The sequence below is a fragment of the Anguilla anguilla genome, chromosome 1, assembly GCF_013347855.1.
Source record: "Anguilla anguilla isolate fAngAng1 chromosome 1, fAngAng1.pri, whole genome shotgun sequence".
In the NCBI taxonomy this organism is placed as follows: Eukaryota; Metazoa; Chordata; class Actinopteri; order Anguilliformes; family Anguillidae; genus Anguilla; species Anguilla anguilla.
The window spans coordinates 21,791,021-21,813,897 of NC_049201.1; the positions used below are offsets into that span (position 1 = coordinate 21,791,021).

General features: G+C 49.9%; 1 protein-coding gene across 1 annotated transcript in view; it reads left to right on the forward strand.

Moving 5' to 3' along the window:
- The window catches only part of arhgap5 (Rho GTPase activating protein 5), a 63,211-nt gene that overhangs the window by 30,199 nt on the left and 10,135 nt on the right, over positions 1 to 22,877 (forward strand). The window contains exon 4 of the mRNA XM_035423161.1: positions 21,839 to 21,916. Within this exon, the coding sequence (XP_035279052.1) occupies positions 21,839 to 21,916 (78 nt within the window). The remainder of the gene's footprint in view (positions 1 to 21,838; positions 21,917 to 22,877) is intronic.

Genomic DNA, 22,877 nt, shown 5'->3' on the forward strand with positions numbered 1-22,877 from the left:
ACCAGTTTGAACCAGAAGTTTTAATTATGCATCAGAGGAGGAAGTTAGCGATATGCAATTAGCTCTAAATATAGAATGTAATGCACAGAACGGCACCGCAAAAGCGTGTGAAAGATGTGCGACGTGTTAACAATTACACTGCACTTGTTTTAGTCAACACACCCTTTTTTTAAGTGAGGTCATACCTCAAACACTGGAACCTTTCCCCACCTCATATTTAATCAGCTCATCGAGAGAGAGGCTTTTGAGCGTTTCAATATTTGTTCAGCTTAACTCTCTTAGTGCAGAAGTGATATGCAGACAGGAGCAGACAGGAGTAGGCCGAGAGAACACACCGAGGCAATCACGAAGGCAGACATAACGGCTGTCAGTCTTCCGCCGACAGATTCGCACAGTACTTTTATGCTGTCATGGCTGTTTTACGATGGGAGAAGGCGCACTATTCCAGATAGACTCACTCTAACGGTTACTATGACGAGCATCGAATGGAACGTTTGATTTTCGAGCGGGTAACGGAGAACCACCGGAGAACCGAGCCGTTTAAATCCCGCTACTTCCCGCTGCCCGGCCTAATGAAAAACAGGGTCGCTGGCTGACGCGACGTCTGCGAACGCGAAGTCATCTGAAGATAAACTTTTTTTTTTCTGGGGAAACTTATTTTCGTTCGCTTGCAATGTCGACGTCTCGGGCGCGACGACGGAAGCTGCCGCGAGTCTGTTTTGAAAAATGTGCGTTCGACGCAGTCGTTTCAACCGTCACTCGCTAGCTATGAAGGAGTTACCGCGGTGACGAGAGTCCTCCTAGCGCCGTAGCGAGCTAGCGGCCCGGCTACGCGGCGCGTGAACACAGGACTCCCGGGCGGGAGACGAAAGCTTCGGTTCGTTTTGAAGTTAGCTCGTCTCTCTTCTCAAGTAGACGAAGTGCTTAAAGAATATCTGTGCTTGCAAAACTTGGCCCTAGGGGACGGCCGGGCAATTTTCTGCCTTCCTCCTCCGACGTATGAGGGTTTTTTCTTTCTTTCTTTCTTTCTTTGTATTATTTGTTATGTGTCCTCAAGAGGAAGCCATTTGAATAATGTCTTATTCAATCCATATCTTCCATATTTATCTGCGAGCTGGTCCATTAGGGAGCGTCTGCTTTTTCCGAGGATTGATCCGCGCCTTGTTGGTTTGATTACTGTCACTCTCAGGCGCTTTCTGGTCGGCCGCTAAGCCATCGCTGCCGTTCCTTTAAGTTCATATCCTGCAGGGCTTTAATGGGTTCCGCGAAATCCGCTTTGCCAAATGCGCGGTGGGACACTTCCCCAGCGTTAAGGGGGCCGCGTCAAATAAAATCTGATTTGATTTGATTTTACCCGCCGCCGCTTAACGCGGATCGCTGCCCGCCGGTGGGTCGTTGGAACCAGGGGTCGAGGCGTGCCCTGAGCCACACACGGGGGCAAAAACACGCGTAGACCGCCTTCCATAAGCATTTACTCTTAAGCAAACAAACACTTGCACTGGCTATAGCCCTCACAAGCTCTCATTGCACCATTACAAAAAGAGTAGTTCCACAGTCTGGCACATTTGAGGCGAACTTTTTGTCGAGTATGTCAAAGACAGTGCATTCATTTGTTTGGTGGAGGGATTGGAAAGTTTGCGACCCCCTGCTGTAAGCGCGACCCCCTTCCCTGTCACCGGTATGGAGTTTGGGTCCAGACCCTGAGAGGCCAGAGGCTGCGGAGTCGGGTTCCTCTGCAGCAGGCGAGACTCCACACAGCCCCGCTGCAACCCTGCGGCTCAAAATTTACCGTGCGGGACGGAGGGAGAGGGGCAGCGAGAGCGCCGTTCATAAATTAAGGCCGGCCCCTGCACTGCGCTGCGCTGCACTGCGCTGCGCCCCACACGCTGCTGTAATGCTCTCAGATCGGCCGGCGCAATGCTCATCCGCAGGGAGTTTATATATATATAGGAAGCGTCCTTTTTTTCCCCAGCCCCGCGTGTAGGCTAATTTACTGGCTTTCCATTTCGCACGTCACAGTTGAAACGCAGGCTGCGGTTGTTCTGCCTCCCTCCCTCCCCCCCTCTCCTTTCCCTGCATTAGCTCCAGATCAATTTGAATCCTATTTGCCTACCGGGAACAGTGAATGATTTATCGCCCCCGACGACGGCGGCGGCGGCCCTTCGGGACGTCCTTTGCCGCCCTCGTTCCGCGGCGCGGTTCCGGATAGCCCACACGCGGTGCCCGTACCCGCCTGGAACCGCGGCGTGAGGGCGCGCGACAGAACGGCTAAGAAGCCCCGGCGTTCGCCGTTAGCCGTTAGCCGCGCGTTTCGTGTTAAGCGGGCGTTTAGTCTGAATACATGCCCCACCCCCCCCCCCCCGCCACCCACTGTATCTGAAATCAAGATGGTTCATAGGGGAAATGGTCCAAGGGAAATGCCCGTGCTGTGAATCGCCGTCTTTGTGCTGTTCATGTCCTGCTGTATTAGCAAACACAATAGAGAGATTTAAAAGAAGGGAGAAGAAAAAAACACATTTCCACCACCCCCTCGTTGGGTTTTGTGGTTGTTTCTCTTTGAGCCTGTAGAACATCTCACCTGAGAGAAGAGCTGTGCGTCGCTTATCAGCGTTGGCTTAACAGGCTTAAACCACCGAGAGCAGAATTAGCCCTGAGGCTGGGGAAATGTCTTAAGAAAGGGCTTTTAGCTTTCTCAGTCCGCTCCTTAATCTGAGCACAGAGTACAGGACGGCTCATACTGCAGTGCGTTTCTATAGAACCGCAAGCTTTTAAAATATTAGCCTGTTTTGTTAAAACGTGGGTTGCAGTTCTTTTGTAGTGTTGTTCCTTTTCATGGTTTTGCACTTGTTATTGGAGGCTTTGTTATTGTCATAGTTTACCTTTATATTAGTAATGCTATCTTCTTGATAATCATTCCTGTTATAGGAATGTTATCGTCGGTATTGTTGATGCCATTGTTATTGTCTGTTGTTGTTGTTGTTGTTGTAGTTGTTGGTGGTGCTGTCACTGTTGTCATTGTCCCTGTTATCGTAATGTTTGTATCCTGAGTTTTCTTATCGTACTAGTTCTTATTTTCAGCGTTATTGTGCTCTGGGATGCGGATTACCAACACTTATTTCTCAGCCTAGATATTCTCGGCTGGCAATATTAAAAACTTGCACAAAGACTTCAGACACAAAATAAGTTAAAATGAGATTTTCATGAAAGAGCACGTTCTGAAATATTAATGCGTTGTGCGATTGCCCATTGGAAGTTAATAGGACATAATTTCCTAATGCTGTTTAGTCCAGAGGATTCTCGCTTGAACAGTAGCTTCAAATCCTTTGCCGTAATGAGTTGCCCGATATCCTTATGAAAATGGTGAGTTTAGAAACTGTTTTGTAAATGTAAGAATTAGGCCTACCACCTAAAATGTTTGGGACGTTATTTCTAAATGTGTCTTGGGCCAGAGCTTTTGAGCCTGCCTTACAAAACCAGGCTCAGGAACGTGGGATTTTTATGAAGATGCTGTGTTGAGGAATGTAGAGTATCTAATGGCAATATACAGTATAATTAACTATATCAACTAAATATGCTATGCTCTCATAGTTGGGGGTTCCACCAGGGATTTTGGGCCCCATGAAAAGATCTCGTATTGGGCCCCACCACCCCCTGGCCACCACATCCCTCCCCCCTTTGTGGCACCCCTGCTCACAGCACTAGCCTTGCTTGTGAGGGCGCTCAGTATCGCCGAGTCCTGCTCATGCGATTGGCCTTGCAAACGACAGGCTGTTCTGTCCAAAACTGTGTCCAAAGCCAACTTGTCCATATACATGACTCCCACCCCTCTCACCCCCTGTACCCCAGCCTTTATAGTTAATTACACTGAATAGATTTCCGCAGTCCTAATTCACGGTCCTGTCTAGTGTGATCAATTATGAAAATTGCCATGCACCCAGCTATTGCTCGTTTGCTGGCTGTATGACAGTTCTGCGCACGCAGGACCGTACCAGAGCGAGGCCAAGCTGCTGGGGACGGGAACACGTGAACCCGGTTGCCTTTACGGTCCGGTCCGCCCGAGGCGTCGACAGCCGAGCGCCTGTCGCGCGGCAACGCGGGGACGAACTGGCGAACCCGGGCGGATCAGAACGCAGCCCGACTCGCGCGGCGGGGAAAAACCGCGGGAGAGAGAGAGAGAGAGCGCACCGCACTGCTCCTCTCCGCCGCCGCTTTGAATGCAGCACCGCCGCCTGCTTTGCCCGTCGCCATGGAGACGGCGTGACGGGCGCCGGCCTCGCGGTCGTCCGCGGGTTTCGGGTGTCTGCTCGGCCGCCCGAGACTACCCCCCCGACGAGCGCGAGGCAGGCGCGGCCGGTTATCGATCTCGCCGTCGCATCGATCGCTTCGACGCGAACGACGAGCGAGAAAGAAGCGTCGTTGAAACCTCAGCTCCCAGTGTTTCATTAAACCCCCCCCCCCCCCCGCCCTGTAATGAATTGCAGTCTGAAAGTGGGGGGAAGTGGCGGTTTCAAACCCAGCGGATGATTAAATGGTTTGATGGCAGCGCTTTTGGAAAATGTTTGTTATTGTTCTCGTAGCACTCAGAGTAATTCGAACAGGCGTCGGTTGCATAAAACTATTTAAAACGGATTTTAATGGTTAGATCAATCCGACTCTGCTTGTAAGTCTGGTCTTAGTGCGTGACTTCCCTTAAAACGCTGGTCCCTGAAGTTAGCTTCTTTATTCTCTGGTTAACTTTGACCTGAAGACGCTTTGAAATCTAACCCGCATTTCATCTTATGGTTAATTGATGGCTCAAATTTTCTTTTAACTGATTTTTGTAAAAAAATATCCAGCTTCATATCCATATTCATTTAATTCATAATAAAAAAAATGAATAATCTAAAATCAAACATGAATCTTAATGGTTGTACTTGTCATTTTCCCTGTCATATCTTCAGCCTGCCTTTCTGCTGTGTCCCTCTGTTGTAACTGTAGAGGCTGACTGGTCCGTGCACGAACCCTTAGCCTGCTGTGCTCACCGATTTCCTGGGGTAACCGCGTTCTCTTGTTTGCCGGCACAGGCTATAAAATGAGTTGCTCTTGAAAGCATTAGAACACAGATCGATCGCTTGTTACTGTTGGCCTTTTGTTTTGCTAATCACATGGTTTCACTTTCTCAGTTTCACCTTCAAACTGTGAGGTGATTTTAGAATGCTGTGGAATGTTACTGTGAAGTGACTATAGCATGCTGCAGTACATGATTTTGTGGTGATTTTATCATGCCGTAGAATGTTATCATAAGGTGACTTTAGCAATCTAAAGTAAGTGATTTTGAAGTGATTTTAATATGCTATAGTATATGATTGTGAGGTGATCTTAGAATGCTGCAGTATATGATTGTGAGGTAACTTTTGCATGCTGCAGTATGTGATTGTGAGGTGACTTTAGCATGCTGCAGTATGTGATTGTGAGGTGACTTTAGCATGCTACAGTTGTGATTGTAAAGTGACTTTAGCATGCTGCAGTATGTGATTGTGAGGCGATTGTAGCATGCTACAGTATGTCATTGTGAGGCGATTGTAGCATGCTGCAGTATGTGATTGTAAAGTGACTTTAGCATGCTGCAGTATGTGATTGTAAAGTGACTTTAGCATGCTGCAGTATGTGATTGTAAGGTGACTTTAGCATGCTGCAGTATGTGATTGTAAGGTGACTTTAGCATGCTGCAGTATGTGATTGTAAAGTGACTTTAGCATGCTGCAGTATGTGATTGTAAAGTGACTTTAGCATGCTGCAGTATGTGATTGTAAAGTGACTTTAGCATGCTGCAGTATGTGATTGTAAAGTGACTTTAGCATGCTGCAGTATGTGATTGTGAGGCGATTGTAGCATGCTACAGTATATGATTGTGAGGTGACTTTAGCATGCTATAGTATGTGAATGTAAAGTGACTTTAGCATGCTGCAGTATGTGATTGTAAAGTGACTTTAGCATGCTGCAGTATGTGATTGTAAAGTGACTTTAGCATGCTGCAGTATGTGATTGTAAAGTGACTTTAGCATGCTGCAGTATGTGATTGTAAAGTGACTTTAGCATGCTGCAGTATGTGATTGTAAGGTGACTTTAGCATGCTGCAGTATGTGATTGTAAAGTGACTTTAGCATGCTGCAGTATGTGATTGTGAGGTGACTTTAGCATGCTGCAGTATGTGATTGTAAAGTGACTAGCATGCTGCAGTATGTGATTGTGAGGTGACTTTAGCATGCTGCAGTATGTGATTGTAAAGTGACTTTAGCATGCTGCAGTATGTGATTGTAAAGTGACTTTAGCATGCTGCAGTATGTGATTGTGAGGTGACTTTAGCATGCTGCAGTATGTGATTGTAAAGTGACTAGCATGCTGCAGTATGTGATTGTGAGGTGACTTTAGCATGCTACAGTATGTGATTGTAAAGTGACTTTAGCATGCTGCAGTATGTGATTGTGAGGCGATTGTAGCATGCTACAGTATGTCATTGTCAGGTGACTTTAGCATGCTGCAGTATGTCATTGTGAGGCGATTGTAGCGTGCTACAGTATGTCATTGTGAGGCGATTGTAGCGTGCTGCAGTACGTGCTTTTGAGCTGGCTTTAACAGGCTATTGTGTACGGGCGCGCTGAGGTGCTAGCAGTCTTTAGTTTATTAGACGGACAGCTGCTCCGTTTCGTTCCAGCGTCCCCAGTGTCTGCTCACTGCTCTTTAGTGCTCTGAGAAGTGAGTGCCTGATGCGCTCTGACAGTGACTAAATGTGAGGGTCATCGGGTTCGGGCGCCGGTCGTTCCTGCGCGTGCGGTTCCGTCCGGACCCCGCCATACATGCTTGCCTGCTGCCGGGACGCTGCCGGCGCACGCAGAACGGCGGCCAAGGTCATCTCCGATTTTGACATCATTTCCTTCAGGCCCAGAAGCCTGTTTGGAGCGGAACGGACGTGTATATCTGCAGAGCTCGTCTGTGGTTTGGTGCAGTCTATTTACTGTCAGGCGTCGTGCTTTGACAGAATTTGTAAAGTGGTTCAGTTTGGATGGCGTGCTGCTTTTGTCTTGAAATCGCCATTATCTACTCAGTCGTGGTGATGGCTTGTCAAGCCTTCTTCTGGCAATGCCCTGGATTAGCTTGTGTTTTGGACAGAAAAGATTCTATTTGGAAGACATGCTGATATGCCTGCAGAAAAAGCTTAGAGACTCATTCCCCCAAGTCCATTTGCTCCAGAATTTCTACTCCCACTCAAGGTTATAACTCTTGGATGCATACAGCACCAGAATATGACTTTGATTTGTGAAGGACACAACATTCCAGTTTGTCCTAATACAGTGGCCTGGCCTGCCAAACCTTAAAAGCATTCGTTTTCATTCTTGCACAAACCGTGGTCAGGATTGATTGCTTTTCATTTCCAGACTTTTTTATTCAGTTCACACTGCACTGTGGACAAGAGCAAGAGGACATATCCAATTTCACGCATTTTATAACATCTGCATCCCCTCAGTTGATTTGACCTCAATTGGGCAATGGGGACTATGCACTATTTTAATGTGTGGATCTGTAACTTGAGTTATGAATTTAACTTATTGGTTCAGTTATAGCGTGAGCTCTGATGGAATGTCGGTGCACTGCCTGTTATTAAAAGCGTGACTGAGGCTGGCTTTGGGGTCGGCCATGTGATGTGTAACACGCTTCCTGTTGGCCGTGAGGACGGAAGCGGGTTTTGTGGTTGCCGGGAAGGGAGACGTTTTGGTGCAGTGATCACGCTAGCCTGCGGAGTGCTGCGTCTTTGGAACGCAGGACATTTCAGGGGCGACATAGCTCAGGAGGTAAGACCGATTGTCTGGCAGTCGGAGGGTTGCCGGTTCAAACCCTGCCCTGGGCATGTTGAAGTGTCCTTGAGCAAGACACCTAACCCCTAACCCCTAACTGCTCTGGCGAATGAGAGGCATCAATTGTAAAGCGCTTTGGATAAAAGCGCTATATAAATGCAGTCCATTTACCATTTACCATTTCAAAATTCACGTTTTGTACTAGCTCACTCGTGTTATGATAAAAATAGCTATTTATGCCAGCTGGCAATTAGCTATATGCCATCTCGCAATAATAACACATAATGTATGTTGTTTATAATTTTATTATGACACTTTTAACAGAAGCTCTAAGTAATGTTTTGACATTCTGCTCACAACAAATCTTTGCCACTGAGGCTAATAATATTAACACTAGGAGTGAGTTTAATTTTAATTTGCTCATGTTGAGCAAGGTAGCTAGAGCGTGACACCTCATTTTTGAAATCATTAAAATTAAGTGCTTTCTCTTTGAATCTTGCAATTTTACCCTTGGCTGTGCAAATATTGTATTCAGTGAATTACACAAATTTCAGAAACTTCAAGACGATCGGCCCAAAGATGTGGATATTTTGTTGTGGTTCGAGTCTGCGTCGTTGCCCATTGTGATCTTAAAAAATAATTAAATAAATAATTGACCTTGGAATATCTGCATTTATATGATGGTTTTTTTTCCTGCATTTTTGGCACATGAGAAATGCGGAAATCCTAGGTGGCCTCCCAACACCACAGGAGATGAAATGACCAGAACGAAGAGATGTAGCCTAATAGTGGTGTTACAGTGCCTCACGGGAGCATTACAGTGATGCTGTAACGTTGCAGGAACGCGGTGCGGTAGTTCCATGGCTGCAAACCTGCAGCTTTCTGGCCTGTTTTCTGTGCATGGTTCTGTCGGATTAGCTATTTTACGTTGGTTTGACACGGTACAAACTCCGCAGACTGAGGGCTTTGTTTAAGGACCACCCCGCATTTAGGCGCTCCATCTTTCAGTGCTTTAATTTTTCCCTCCTCTCCATGTCGAGATTGGTATCTTTTTTTTAAATATTAGCATCTCTGCCCGACGGAACGCGCTGATTGCATCTGCTAGCCGAGCCCCGCCGGCCATATTCGGGAGAGCCTCTTTGATGGATGGGCTGGAGTTCTCTCCCCTCACCTCCCCGATTCGCCTGGCAGCGGCTGTTTTCAATCATCTCGCTTTCCACCGGGCTCCTTATTTTGAAAAAAAAAAAAAAAACAAAACATTTTAATTTACTTGCTATCTGAAACATTCACTTTGAAAATCGCCACCGCGGAGAAGCTCGCGCGAAGCTGTTCTTTAGCGGGGGCGGCTCGTCCGAAGGAAGCGTCCGGACGCCCCCGAGGCCGCCGCCGCCGCCGCCGCGCGCTGCCCTGTCGTCCGTTAAACGCGCTCCGCGCCGCACCAGCTGTCCGCGCCCGTGTGACCGTGCGGCGCGCACGTATGTGCGGTCCCTTCCCCTCCCCCTCCCCCACCCCCAGCACTCCGACATAGCCCACGGTAGAGAGAGAGGGACAGAGAGAGCCGGTGTGAGTGTGACAGAGAGAGAGAGAGAGAGAGAGAATGGGCTTCATGGCTGTTTGCTCATTGATTGTGATTGCTCGTTTAGCTGCAGCATTCCTCAGCCCTCAATTAGGGCATGCCGGTTTGTGTCCTCCAGAACCGAGCGCCAGTGCGTTCGGTAGGGACTGAACATTTCAGATAATATTTCCAAATAATGTGCTTTGTGTAATCACAAGTGCCTTCTATTTTATAGGCATGCTGCAACCTATTTTTTTTAGTCTTTAAAAAAAACTGTAAAAATCAAAAATGATCTTTAGGAAAGCTGGACCGTAGATTCCCGCCTGCCAGCATAGCCCTCAACCCCCCACTCCCGAAGTAGCATCCTGTAATTCTGGTTTCACGCACAGAAGAAGCGCTTAGGATGTTTTACACAGCAAGAGAGACATTTAGGGTCTCATTGAACAAACCAAATGGTAGCGCGGCTAACTTATACAACCCAACCAGCAGCACTTAGAGACTTGTGGCGGCAATGCCGTTTAACGGCGGTGTGACTTCGCTTGTAAACGGAAGATTTAATCTTCGATTCCCAGCTGAGGACTTACTGTATAACTTACGAGCAAGATGCCCCAACCTAGATTCCCTTGGTAAAAGTCCAGCTGCAGAAATGTATGCGTATGCATGCACAGGAAGATATAGATTTTCTTAGCAGATGTCTGCCCCCCAGAGTATCCTAAGCTTCTTATATTTTTTTACGCACTACCCTGTTTTGTATAGCTGATTAAGGTGCAAGTCCTCGTGCCCCAGGGGTACAGCAGGAGCAGTTAACACCCGGGACTCGAACCTGTAGCTTTTTGGACACGCGCCTATTCCGCCGCCACCTTCACCCGCGCTCCTCAAACGAGCGGGTTCCGCGTTCTCGTTCCTTTCGAGCCTCCCGCCGTCGCCGGAGTCGTCCCCGCGGTCGTTTCCTACGTGGGCGAAATCGGGGGGCGAAAACGGGCGCGTGCTTTCGCTTAGCGCCGTCTGCGCCCCCCCCCCCCCCCGTACCCTTCAGCTTGCCTTTGCAGATCCCCCGACACGCCGAGCGTACCTCTGACTACGAATGGCGTTGGTGCCGCCACTGTACCGTGCAGCATACGGTAAGCGCATTCTGAAGACGAACGGCCCGGAGTTATTTACCCGTAGTGTTTTAAGTGTTTACGGGCATTAAATTACCTGTGTTGGGAAAATGGACCGAAGAGCCTTTTTTTTCCAGCAGTTGGTGACATTGTGCTCAGGGAAAGTGCATCACCGAGCCTCCCCACAATGCCCTGCGGTCCGTGCTGTATTTCGAGACGGGGCCACGTTACCGTTTTAGCATTCCAGTCACCCTCGGGGGTTACTCGACTCCTGGAAGGACGATGATTGCCAGGCCTCGGTCCCGCCAGAAGAAGCTAGCCGGCGTAGCCAGCAGCGCCCGGCACGTCAGCCCCCCAGCCTTGTTTGAAAGCGCATCGGTCAGGACGAACTCCCGTTGGACCGAGCTCGTGATTGCTCTCATTAGAAGGAAAACTTCCAGCGTTTTGCATCGGGCTGAGCTGCACATTCGCCAATTCGAGTGCTCGGTTTTAAACAGAAACCGTTTTATTTTTGATTATTTTTGGCCGCAGACGTTCACATCATCAAATATCTTTTCGCGCGTAAGAACCAGAGGACACTCCGTGTCACAGGAGACGCAGGCATTCTCGTGTTTGTAATCATGTTCTATTAGGCAGGGATGTGTTAATATTTGATCTTATTACCCTGAGTGCTAATCCCTCTTTGGATCTCTTTGTGCCGATTATTGTGTTAGCCGTAATGCTACACTAATGAAAATTGTGCAAATCCGTGAATGCATAAAAAGTTATTGCTTATCAAAAGTTGACTGGTTTTTCAGAGCCTAGGCCTGGAGTAATATTTCAGTGTAATTACTGCTGCATAAATCTGTTTTGGATTTGACTGGGATTTAGAGAACTGAAGAGCTCAGCTGTGTGTGTGTGTGTGTGTGTGTGTGTGTGTGTGTAGAGCGAGAGACTGAGTGAGAATTGCTCAGAAGCCCTGAATCTATTTTATTTTTAAAAACATGGTCATTTCAAGGTCTCTCTCACCTTCTCACAACCAAGGTTTTTCTTTAACGTCTGTTTTGTACATTCTTACTTTTGCTGGGGCATTTAGAGCATCACTTCTGTAAGTGATGTACAAAAGCGCCATTCATTCATGCAAAACTGATTTATCTTTTCTGTCCTCATACGAATAGCATTGTTAAAATGATAAACGATAACCAATAACACACTACAACTGAGCCTTTTACACACAGATATTGGTGTGAAAGACTGTTGAATGAGTGTCAGAGTAGACCTCTGTGTTCTTTTCCCTGTGCTGGGTGCGACAAGAACGAAGAAGCTCCTTGCCCAGAAATCTGGATCTCCATCTTAGACACCTCGTCCGTCTTAGATCCTGTCTCGCATAAGGTTCCCATTTTTACGCAAAGCCATTACAACGCCATTTTTTGTAGAAGTCTTCATTTTCTTTCAAGCTCAGTGGAATCTTTCATTCACAAAGTGACTCCCCGTATTTTCTTTTTTAAAACGTATTGTAATAAAGAGATTCTATCAAGTAAGATCTAACTTCTAAACCAGGATGATAATGGCGTTCGTTTCCAAAGTGCGTTTCAGTTTATTTGTTACATGTGTCCCTGGGGATTCCTGAAACATCAATCAAGTACCTCAAACACACCTTTGGGACTACAGAGGCAGGAACTGCGGTGTGCTTCTCGTAGCATTTCGGAGGACGTGGGCGGATTTGGGCTCATTAGTCTGATTGGGAGTTCGGTTTGTATCTGTTCATGCGGCACTTAATAAAGCCAATGAAAGAAGTTACCTAGCTAGCGTGTAGCTACCAGTTCGCTGCTTCTAGGTGTGAATGGAGAACTAAAACGGTTATTTGGTGCAGTATCTCCCGTCACATCTTACCCCACGAGGCAGACCGCTCTGCGGTGGCAGGCGGCGTCCCTCCCCCCAGCCAATCGGCAAGCTTCCTGTTTTGCGCCGCGAACGGCCTCAATGAAGCGTTCAGTCCCCTCCCGAAACTGCACCCCGCGGACACGGATGGGAGTGAATTTATGGACTCCTGTTTTCAGAGGGGGGGGGACCCTTTGGGCCCGGGCCTTTGAGAAGGCTGTACAGCTGGGGAAGAAGGGTGAAAGGAGGCCGCCCCCCCCCGCCACCCCCCCTCCCTCCACTGCCGTATATTACCACAGCTGGCATCGGGAGATGGGTTGTGGCGCTGTATTCCGCCACCTGGCCACCCCGTCGGCCGACTGGTTGAGCGTGCCCACTTCCTGCTCGTCGCCCGCGTGCCCCTCCCCCCTCCTCTTCCTCCCCTCCCCGCCGCGTCCCCCCCCCTTGACACAGGGGATCTGTGTCCAGACTGACTCGCCCGACCAGTCAACCTGTGCAAACATCCATCAATTATGCATGCGGCTTTTATCCTTTTACACCGTCACCGGCCTCTCCCGTCTGTAGAAGAGGCCCCTGGCCCCAGGGCAGCCGCTGGGGGGGGGGGGGGGGGGGGGGGCTCGTCAGACCTTTACCCACGTCTCGTCGCGTTAAAGAGACCGTCTGGGGAAAAGCGCGGACCGGCGAAGTGTCGCGGTCCGTTCCCGGGAGACGGAAAGAGCCGGACTGCTGGGGGGCGCGGCCGGGTAATAAGCCGTCGCCGCGGGCGGGGTGCGCGCCGTCTGCGCGCGCCTGGTTCCGCTTCAGCGCCGGTGGGGCCTCCTTATGGGCCCTCACCGCTGCGCCAGCCCCCCCCTCAACACACACACCCCCCCCAGTCAGACTCAGCTGTCAGAGTAAGCCCCCTCCCACCCAGCCCGTCAGCGCCTATTAGCGATGGTGATCCTGCGCTCTTCCCCTACGCCGCCTCCGTGCACTTCATTTTCATCCTTAATTAAATCGTTATTTTTTATTCTTCTTACAACTCAATTGTATCAATTAAGCTTAATTAGTCGGGTTGACCATCTGTTCGCGGGAACCATAGAGGCCGGCCCCTTTTGCAGGACTGTCCTAAACGCTGCTGCTGCTGCTGCTGCTGCTGCTGCTGCTGCGGACCGGTTTTAATGAACTCTGAAGCCTTGTCAAGGGCCAGATGATTAAATTTAGAGGAACCGTTTTGGCTTCTCCAACTGAAAGCTCTCTTCTCTTTGCAGTGCCTCAGTTTCTCATTTAACCAGCTGTGTCAGTATATGCTGGTGCGTTCTGCCCTGTGAAAGCACAGCGATACCGTGGGGGTTTCGGGGTATTGGGGTACTCAGTGTCTAAGCACACTGCCTTTAAGACTAATCTTGGAAAACCCTGAGGATGACTTGGAAAAACCACTCTTATTTAACACTGCTCACATAAGCAGTAGCTAGCCGTTAGAATTGGCTTCTTTACTGTCGTGAATTGAGTTGGAAGTTAATTTCATTGCGGAGTTGTGATTGTGCCCGCAACTCCCAAAATCCCGCCGCACCCACGGCATTGAAAATCAATCAGGATTTAATATACGGGGTGCACCCCCCTAACGCTTTCGGGTAATGTCCAAATTGAATCCCTTAAAGTGAGCCTTTGCATTCGGTTTCTGGAGTAATCCATCAGAATTTGGTCGTCGTCGCGGATGGCTAGTCTGCGTGTTTTTCTGAAGAAAGGAAACGTATTCAATAAAAGACGAACCTTAAGGCTTCCGGTGCAAGGCCTGAGCTGTCCTCCCGTTTGGCTTGTGTGGGGAGGGAGAGAGAGAAGAGGGAGGGAGAGAGAGAGAGAAGAGGGGGAGAGTGGCCCTTTTTGTCCTGGGGGGGCCTGGGGGATGTCAGCGAAGTGGAACAGCACTCTTAGCACTGCCGAGGACACGCGACGCACTCACACACTCAGACACACACACACACACACACACACACACAAACACACACACGCACACACACACAAACCCACACGCACACACACACACACAAACCCACACGCACACGCGCGCGCGCGCGCACAGTCTTTCGGTGCACACAATGGCGCACGCAACCTCTGCTGACGAGCCGGGCAGCCCCTCCGCTGCAGATTACGCAACAGCCTTATTTTGAAGAGGAGGGGAGAGCTATTTTTAAACGCGCCCCATCTGCTCATTATAAATGAGAAATGAGCAGCGGGCAGCGGCTCGCATCCTTCAGAGGACGGGCGTCCTGAGAGACGGGCGCCGCGCCCGCCGCGGAGCCCCTCAGCCCACCCTCAGCGGCGCGGCGCTCGGCAACAACCGCCGTTTGATCCGCGAAGAAAACAGTCGGTTTGGTAGCTCTCGGTTCTTCTGCTAGCGCCCCTGCGCTTCCTAACGCGGCCATTAAAATCAAACGTTTTCCCTGCGCCGTCGTCTTCCCGGTGTTGTAACGCGACCCCCCCCCCTCCCCCCCCACGAACGTTGTGCCTTTTCCCGTGCCTCAACCCGCCGACTCTCTCTGCGAACGCGGAGCGTCCTCCCCGCGCTAACAAAGTATCCCCCCCCACGCGCGCTAACGAAGCGCTAGTCCGCGCCACCGCGGCACCGCGGCACCAGGGGTACCACTGGGCTGCAGGGCCCTGATAAGCCCGAGCACGACGGCCCTCGCCGTCTCCCCCCTCCCCCCCCCATGCTAAATCCTGCCCAGCGCCAGGGGAGATTCCCCCGCCCCCCCGCCAGCACGCCGCGCTACCCTGCGATAACGCTCCGCTTTGTCAGAGGAAATGCCAGCGTGGCTCGTCTTGGGCTACCTTTTATAACTCTGCTCATTGGACTTTGTGTGTTCAGCAGCGCGCCTCGGACCTTTCATCTGACAGCTTCCTGGTCCGACCCGGTCTTTTCATCTACACAAACACCGACTTGTGTTGTCGTTCGCTTTCTTTGAGCGCTCTGGTCAAATATTGAAATTAGGCGCGTTTTATGTTTTGTGTGCGTCGAGTGCTCGCGTGCAGAACTGTGCGTTCTGAGCCGTGTTCTAGAGGGTGTTTCTTCGTTCGCGCGTCGTAAATTTTCAGAGGTTTGGATGGAAAAAAAATTAGCATACATTGACAGTAATTAGCATTTTTGTGTTTACTCTAATCAGAAGGTCTTACCGTTCGTAAGTAGCTCATGTGATCAGCCGAGTCCTCATCTAGCAAGCGGTGGCTCGGAATGCTGAATCTCACCTGTAATTTTGATGCACATCGTAAGCGGCTGCTCAAATGTCATTTTTGATTGGTGGTTTCCTTTAAGCACAACTGACGAATGATTTACCTCACTCTTGCTATTTATGGTTATACATTGCTGATATTGTACAGAGTGCCAGATGAGAGGTGCAATTCAAATTTTCAGGTTATAATGACTCGTTCTTAAACTACTTTCAGGAGATTTGTTATCTGTGGCCCTATTAGGTCTATTATATTACGGGTAGGGAAATGCATTTTATATCTATCTCTGCGTGTGCTATTTCTGTACGCTTACATACCATACATTTCTTTCACTGGTTTTGTTGTATTAAAACAGTTGGGAGATAGCCTGCTCTTGCTTAATCAGGAAATGGCTCGAGCCCATTTGTGACATCCGTCCCTGGTTTCCTGTAGAGGACCAGTAAAGTCACATGAGGATACTGCATGGCTGGTTAACCAGTTTCCCCCTCTCCCTCCCTCCACTGCTTTTCTGTATTGGCCAATATGGAATGACCAATCGCAAGAGCGGGTGCAGGCAGACTGTGGTTGCCCAGCTGACCATAGAGGTTCCCGTTTCGTGTTGCGTCTGGGGAAAATAACCAGCAGACTGAAACCAGTCCTCCTGTATGACACTATAGCCAAATGCATGCAGCCCCAGCTGACACTAGAACAGTCAGGATTTGATTCCAGGCCACGAGATGCAACTCTGCACAAAGAGTGAGCACTTCCTTTATCTGTATGTGCTGTTACTGCACTCACCTAAGATTAAACTTTCCAGTCCTGTATCAACCTCCTCAGCCATCCCTGGGAAACGCCTGTCCACCACCGCATCTATGGACGGTTGTTTTTTGATGCATTGTCTGTCACACGATGGCATGGGTTTCTTCAGGATGAAGATCGGTTACGGCAGGGCGCAGTGAGGGCGAAGTTTCAGCGGACATTTCGTTTTGCCAGTTTGTCCACCTCCCCTCTGCGTGAGCGTGTGATTTATGGGCTGCAATGCCTGTTGGGAAGGGTAATTATTAATGTGCAAAAGCGGAGAGAGTAGGGGGAGAGGATTGATGACACGGCTGGAGGAGATTTTTGTCCTCCCAATGTCCTGCACAGTAAGACCTCCAGAACTCTGGGGGGCGCTGTGGCCTGGTGAGAATGGAAGACTGATGAGGAGGATGGCTGGATGATAGATCTCATTTGACTATCTGAATATTTCACCCAGGAAATTGCTGATTAATACCACCTGGTGTTTATTTACAAAATAAATGAAGATTTGTATTCATGAAGCAAAATATCTCTGTGTATTATCTCAAAGTGTGACTTTATACGAATCACAGAAAGAGATTGAACTTGATGAGGTAGAAACAAGGTTTGACTATTTGCATAATCAATTTTGGGAGCCATAGAACATCAAATAAATTGAAATGCCAGCCCTTAATGGATGTGCATTTCAATTGGAAGTAGTCAGGGCTTCAGAGTGGTGATAAACAGTGCTGGACTCGGGTCAGGACGGGTTTGTGGGCACAAGCCTCAGGGCTGTCTGTAGCTGGTCAGTTAAAATCATGCAGGGAGTGACTGGTGTGGAATAGGAATATACAGAGTGGTATCATTGGTATTATATTGTGTAGATTAGTGTATGAAATTGGCAGCACAGTATAAAAATGCCAGAGAATAAAGAGAGACATGCAATTAAACACATCTCTGCTAATTTAAGTTGAGCTGCATCTGAGCTGTTGGAAGCTTCCATAACCGTGAACCGAGGCTTGCGTTCTTTCAACCCTCCTTGCAGTACGATCAGACCGGGAGACGCAACAAGCCAAATTGGTCCGATCTTCCAGTCTGCGATGTCGGATCCTAATAAACCATAATGGCGACGCATTTTTTAACCATTATGATAATTCCTTACCCATTATCGTAATGGATTAAAAAAAAAACCACGTCCCTGTTTTTCCCCTATGTTCTTTTTCTGGCCGCACGTTTGTCTTCCGGAGATAAAAAGCCCACCCCCCCAGTCTCCCCGGTACCGGTTGATATAGAGTCTGGAGGCTGTGGATTATGCCGCAGACTGATTACCATAAGTGCGAGCGTGAACGCGGTAAGTTCGCGGGAAGGAGGAGGCATATCTCATCGCCGTGGCTTTTTCATCCCGGCAGCGAGAAAAAACGCCCGCGGCAACGGCCGACATTATCCTCCGCAGCGGCGCGGCAGAATCCCCGGCCGGTAATTGGGTTACACGCTCTCGGCGTTAAGAAAAAAAAACACTCTCACTCTCGCGGCGCAATAAAAACGAGCCCGAAGAACACATCGGTCATTTTTAGTGGTCCGGTACGCAGTGCGCATTGAACCTGTAATTAAGTACACGGTCGAAGATGCACATCAGAACGCTTAGCACTGACCTCCGCAGCGTTCCCCCCCCACCCCCAGTCTGTCGTACCAGGTTTTCACAGAGAGAGGAACTGAGAAAGGAACAGAGATTCTTGACTTGACCTTCTGACCTTTTTTCCTGCAGACAGGTGACCTTAGGGTGACAGCATTTTCGTTTTCACTGTGTTAAACAAACAAACAAACAAACAAAAAACTAACAAAGGCGCCCATTTACCAAGATATCAAGCAGAGAAGCCTATTTTTTCATGCGTTATGAGTTGGAGACCGTTCAAAATCGGGTTCCCGTTTTCCGATTTTCATCGCCCACTGCGAAAGGATCAGAAAATAACGCGCGGCAGCCCGCCATATTGCGCGTAATGGCTTTCTGCATTTGCCGATAATTAGCGAGTCATCTTGTGCCGGGGTTGTTTGTGTGAGACGCTTTTATTTTCTTAAGCCCTGCGAAATGAATAAGAGAACATCTGTTGTTGTGAGGATGGAAGCGGCGACGCCGAATTGACCGGTGGGAGGGACTGCTGGCGTCGGCTGCCGCTGCAGGTTCGAGCTCTTCTGGGTGTGATGTCATTTCGAAACGAGTCCCGGCCTGTGGGCGGAACGGATTCTGGGGACGGGGGGGGCAGAGGATGGACGATGAAACGAGCGGCGGCTCTGCGGGCATCTAAATTCAGATCACTTCCTCGTTGCCTTCCCTCCCCGTTTCGTGTCCTGCATCGACGTCCCCCCTCGCACTTGATGAAGGAGGGCCCCCGTCCCGTCAGGATGCCGCGGAGCAGACCAAGGTCTCGCCAAAATCGAGCGGGGTCTGTTTTGTTTTGGGGGGCGCCGTGGCGACGGGCGTCGGGGCGGCACCGCCAGCGCGAGGGCCGTGAGAACAGGTGCTGCGACCGTCCGGGTTTATATCGGGCGCTGCCTGATGAAAAACAGCTCTGGTCGGCCGCGTCCTGTCAGCAGCTTTAAAAAACGATGCTGTGAGCGTAGCTACAGACATGCCCGGCCTGGAATGCGAAAGGTTCTCTGGGGCGAGAGCAAACGAAATCAAAAATGGAAAAACGGCACCGTCCCGTGAGTTATCCGCGAGTTTTTGGACGAGGCTGCGGTGATACAAATTCATTTCTTGGAGGTTTTCTTTTAAATAAAAGGCCTTCCAAGCAGCTTGTTCATAAAACGAGGCCAGAAAAGTGCTCCCACCACATTTTTCAAACTTGCTCGTGCGCTGTAAACTCAGCGGGAGAAGGAACGTGGGGCCGGGGACACCTAACGGAATGTTCCGGAACAGAGCAGAATCTGTATCCTCCTCGAGCCGGAATCCGGCGCGGTCTCCTGGGGTCGAGCGCGGCAGCTGGCGGGGAGGGGCGGGCCGAGCCCCGGCCACCCGCGTGTGAGGTCGCATTGTGTCGCCGGAGTCAGGTGGGGCCTGGCGCCGCCCGGCACGACGCGGTCCCAGGCAGAGCGGGGAACGCCGGCCGGCCCGCCCTCGGCTCCCGAGGACGACGTGCTCTCCCGCTCGCTTTCCGCTCGCCCGACCGCTCGGCACGTGCGAATGTTGCACGCATCTCAATTCCTGTGATACCGATGCTGCTGTTTTTTTATGAGTTTTAGCTTTTTTTCTTATTAAAACTAGAAATAAGTCTTACTTTCGAGTTATAATTCGGTGGATTTTGACCTGTTCGTTGGATGTAGTCATCAAGTAAGTAGTGACTAAACCTGCCCCTCAGAACTGAACCTTCAGGGACAGCACTATGTGCCAAGTTATAATGCCGATTTGGAGCACTCATCTGACCTCAAAGCTAGAGATTAATGTTCTTTTATTGATAGTTAGTTGGCATTTCAGTGTGAACCACAGCTGAAGCATTTGGTTAGGCGGCAACCTAGTACACATAAAAACAAGTGTACTTTGTAAAGCTGATCTCTTCATTTGGTCAGGTGGCAACCAAGTACACCTTAAAACTAGTGTTCCTCATAAAGCTGATTTTTTAAAAGCTGGATACTAACCAACCAGAAGCTCTCACTTGTTCAGTTTTTTGTATCAGAGCCATCCTGGTTGCCTTTGAACTTTGAACTGTCCCACGGCTGCCCCTGCTCTCCTGATTGGTCCTCGTCTGAACTGGCTGGCTCTAGGATTGAGCTGCCGCCGAGCAGGAAATTCAGCTCGGTCTTGCTCGTCAGCGGGGGCTGGTTACTGCGCGCTGCTGCTGCTGCTGCCTGCGCGTGCCCCTGGCGTCCGCGCGTACGCCAGCCCCCGCGCACGCTCGGGTGTCTGCGCGCGCGTGGCCGAGGGCTGCGAGCGGGAAGGCCCCGCTCCGGCACGTCGGAACATCCCAGGAATGCGCCGGCGTGCGCTATTTGAGTTGGCGCCCGGACAATGGCCCGGGGAGCTCTGCTGTAAGGAGAAGGGTGCCGCTCGTCAGATTTCTAGGGAGGTTCCTCTCTCTTCACTGCGAGCTACGCAGGGTAGCCGGCTGTAAGAAAGCCCAGGGGAATTATGGGATGGGCTACGGACGGTACTGTGGGCTGGTGGCGCGAACCCAGGATCAGCTGACCCGGACCTGGTCCCTTCCATGGCCCTTTGGTATAATGCCTAAACTGATCCTAGGTCAGTGCTTCTTGGACACTGTGAGAGCACAGCCTGCTTTCCAGCACTGTGCTCATATGAATATACGGCCAACATTTTAAGGTCTGAGAAACCCCTCATGTCTGCTCCAGATGGAACCCAGTGTGTCCCCTGCTGACAAATGAACGCATTACTGCTTGTCTAAATGTTTTCTTATCTTTCAATTGAAACGTTTCTTCGAAATGTTTGGGGACTGGATGTGAAAGGGAGTCGCCTCTCCCCGTTTGGGGCGGAAATGCCTGCAATCATGTCTGTGGTTGAAAAAGAATGACCTGAATTTCCATATCCGGGGCTTGGCAGCATTGCGCAGATGTCCTCGGGGCTTCCCACCAAGCCTCTCTCCCTCTCTCTCTCTCTCTCTCTCTCTCTCTCTCGCGCGCGCGCGCGTTCAGACATTACACCAGTTCGTCGGGTAATGTCAAGCGGCGTCAACCGATATTTGACCGTTGGACTAAAACTTGAGGGCCGCGCCCGCGCGGGCGGGCAGATGGCACCGGGCTCTGCCCGCGCCCCGCGAAACGCGGTGGCAGGGCAGGGCCGGTGCCAGCTTGCCCGCAGGAGACGGCCCAGTTTGTAAGTAGGTTAGGTTGGTAAGCGCCGCTCTCTGCAGGCTCCCTGGCATCGGCTACCCCCCCCCCCCCCCCCACCGCAAGCTGGAGCTCCGCCCCTCTGCAGAAACCCCGTCCGGCTTAGCTTACCTTGCCCGAGCCCGTAGCCCAGCTTCTCAGGGGTACAGCAGGGGTACAGCAGGGGAAAAGTGACCAGTTGGAGCCACCTCCAATTGAAAATCAGATCTAATCAAAAGATGGGTTTCTCGTCGCGCTGGAAGACATTTTGACCGAATAGACGGCGAGCGAATGCTGATGAGCTCCAGAACGTTTCAGGAATTCGCTGCTGGTGACAGCAGTGATAAATTTAGAACTCGGAGGGGTGCTGCTGTTGACGAATTACAGCGATTTAAGTGTTTCTGTTCCTCGTAGGTTTAAAATCGCAGTTCCGCTATATTTCAGCTCTGCCAGTGAAAGCACGAGAGCGTTTTATTGTGTTGATAATCTGCAAAATATTTCTCCGCCATTGTTATTTTTCGAAGCGGCCTTTGCTGCCAAAAAAACTTTTCCCCTTTCACGGCTGAAATCAAGAACTGTCAGCATCAAGGCAATTACTCCCTCTTTGTTAGCGCTTGTCGTGTTGTGTGTGTAAACGTGTTCATTTCTCTCTCTCTCTCTCTCTCTCTCTCCTCCACCCCTCCCCCCTCCCCCCCCCCTTCATATTCCAGGGCTGACAACAGAGGGCTTATATCGCGTGAGCGGGAACAAAACGGATCAAGACAACATTCAGAAGCAGTTTGATCAAGGTAACCGGCACGCGCGCCGTTAGCCCGCTGACCCTAGCGCCGTGCCGCGCGGCACGTTCGCATCAGCAGGAAGCGCACGAGCAGCGCTTCACATTTCCCCAATTCTAAGAATACATTGTTAATATAGCACAGTATGTGTTTTCTGCTGAGGGTAGCAGTATGGCGGTGGACTAAGTCGGTGTTTCTCAACCCTGGTCCTGGGGACCCACTGCCCTGCATGTTTTGCATGTTTGCATGTTTTAGATGTTCCCCTGCTCCAACACGCCTGATTCAAATGAATGGGTCGTTATCAGGCTTCTGCAGAGCTTGATGACGACCCATTCATTTGAATCTGGTGTGTTGGAGCAGGGAAACATCTAAAACATGCAGGGCAGTGGGTCCCCAGGACCAGGGTTGAGAAACACTGGACTAAGTATCAGGTGGGTTAGTGCTGTAAAACCTCTGGCATGGGTTCTTGACCTGCATACCTCCAGTAAATGTCCACCTCTGTAAATGTATTGGGTATAAAATGTCATACTGGGCAAGTCACCCTGAATAAAGGCATAGGGAATGTAAATTAAGTAGTAAGCCCCTGTTATAATTAAGGTAATGTGATAATATATAAATGCCTTTCCAAGGTAATTTAATAAATGTAACCACTTCCACGGCAGTGATCCATAGCGCATTCCCACACCTTTGCAATTACCCCGCTACCTGCCCTTCATCCTGGGCACTGCAGACTAAATTAAGCCCTTCATCATCATTATAGATATTTATTTCCTTGCTGACCCTGCATCCAGGTTTTAACATTATTCATAAATCTTATGTTGTGCACATTGCACAGTTGCACAGATGCGATTTAGGCTCTGTTTCCTGCTGAGCGGTACATTATTAATGGTCCTCTTAGATTCTGCTGCCTTTTCATCTGTTTCAGTGTTTTGCCTTAAATGCATGAGGCAAAAAAGACAAAATAAGTAATGAC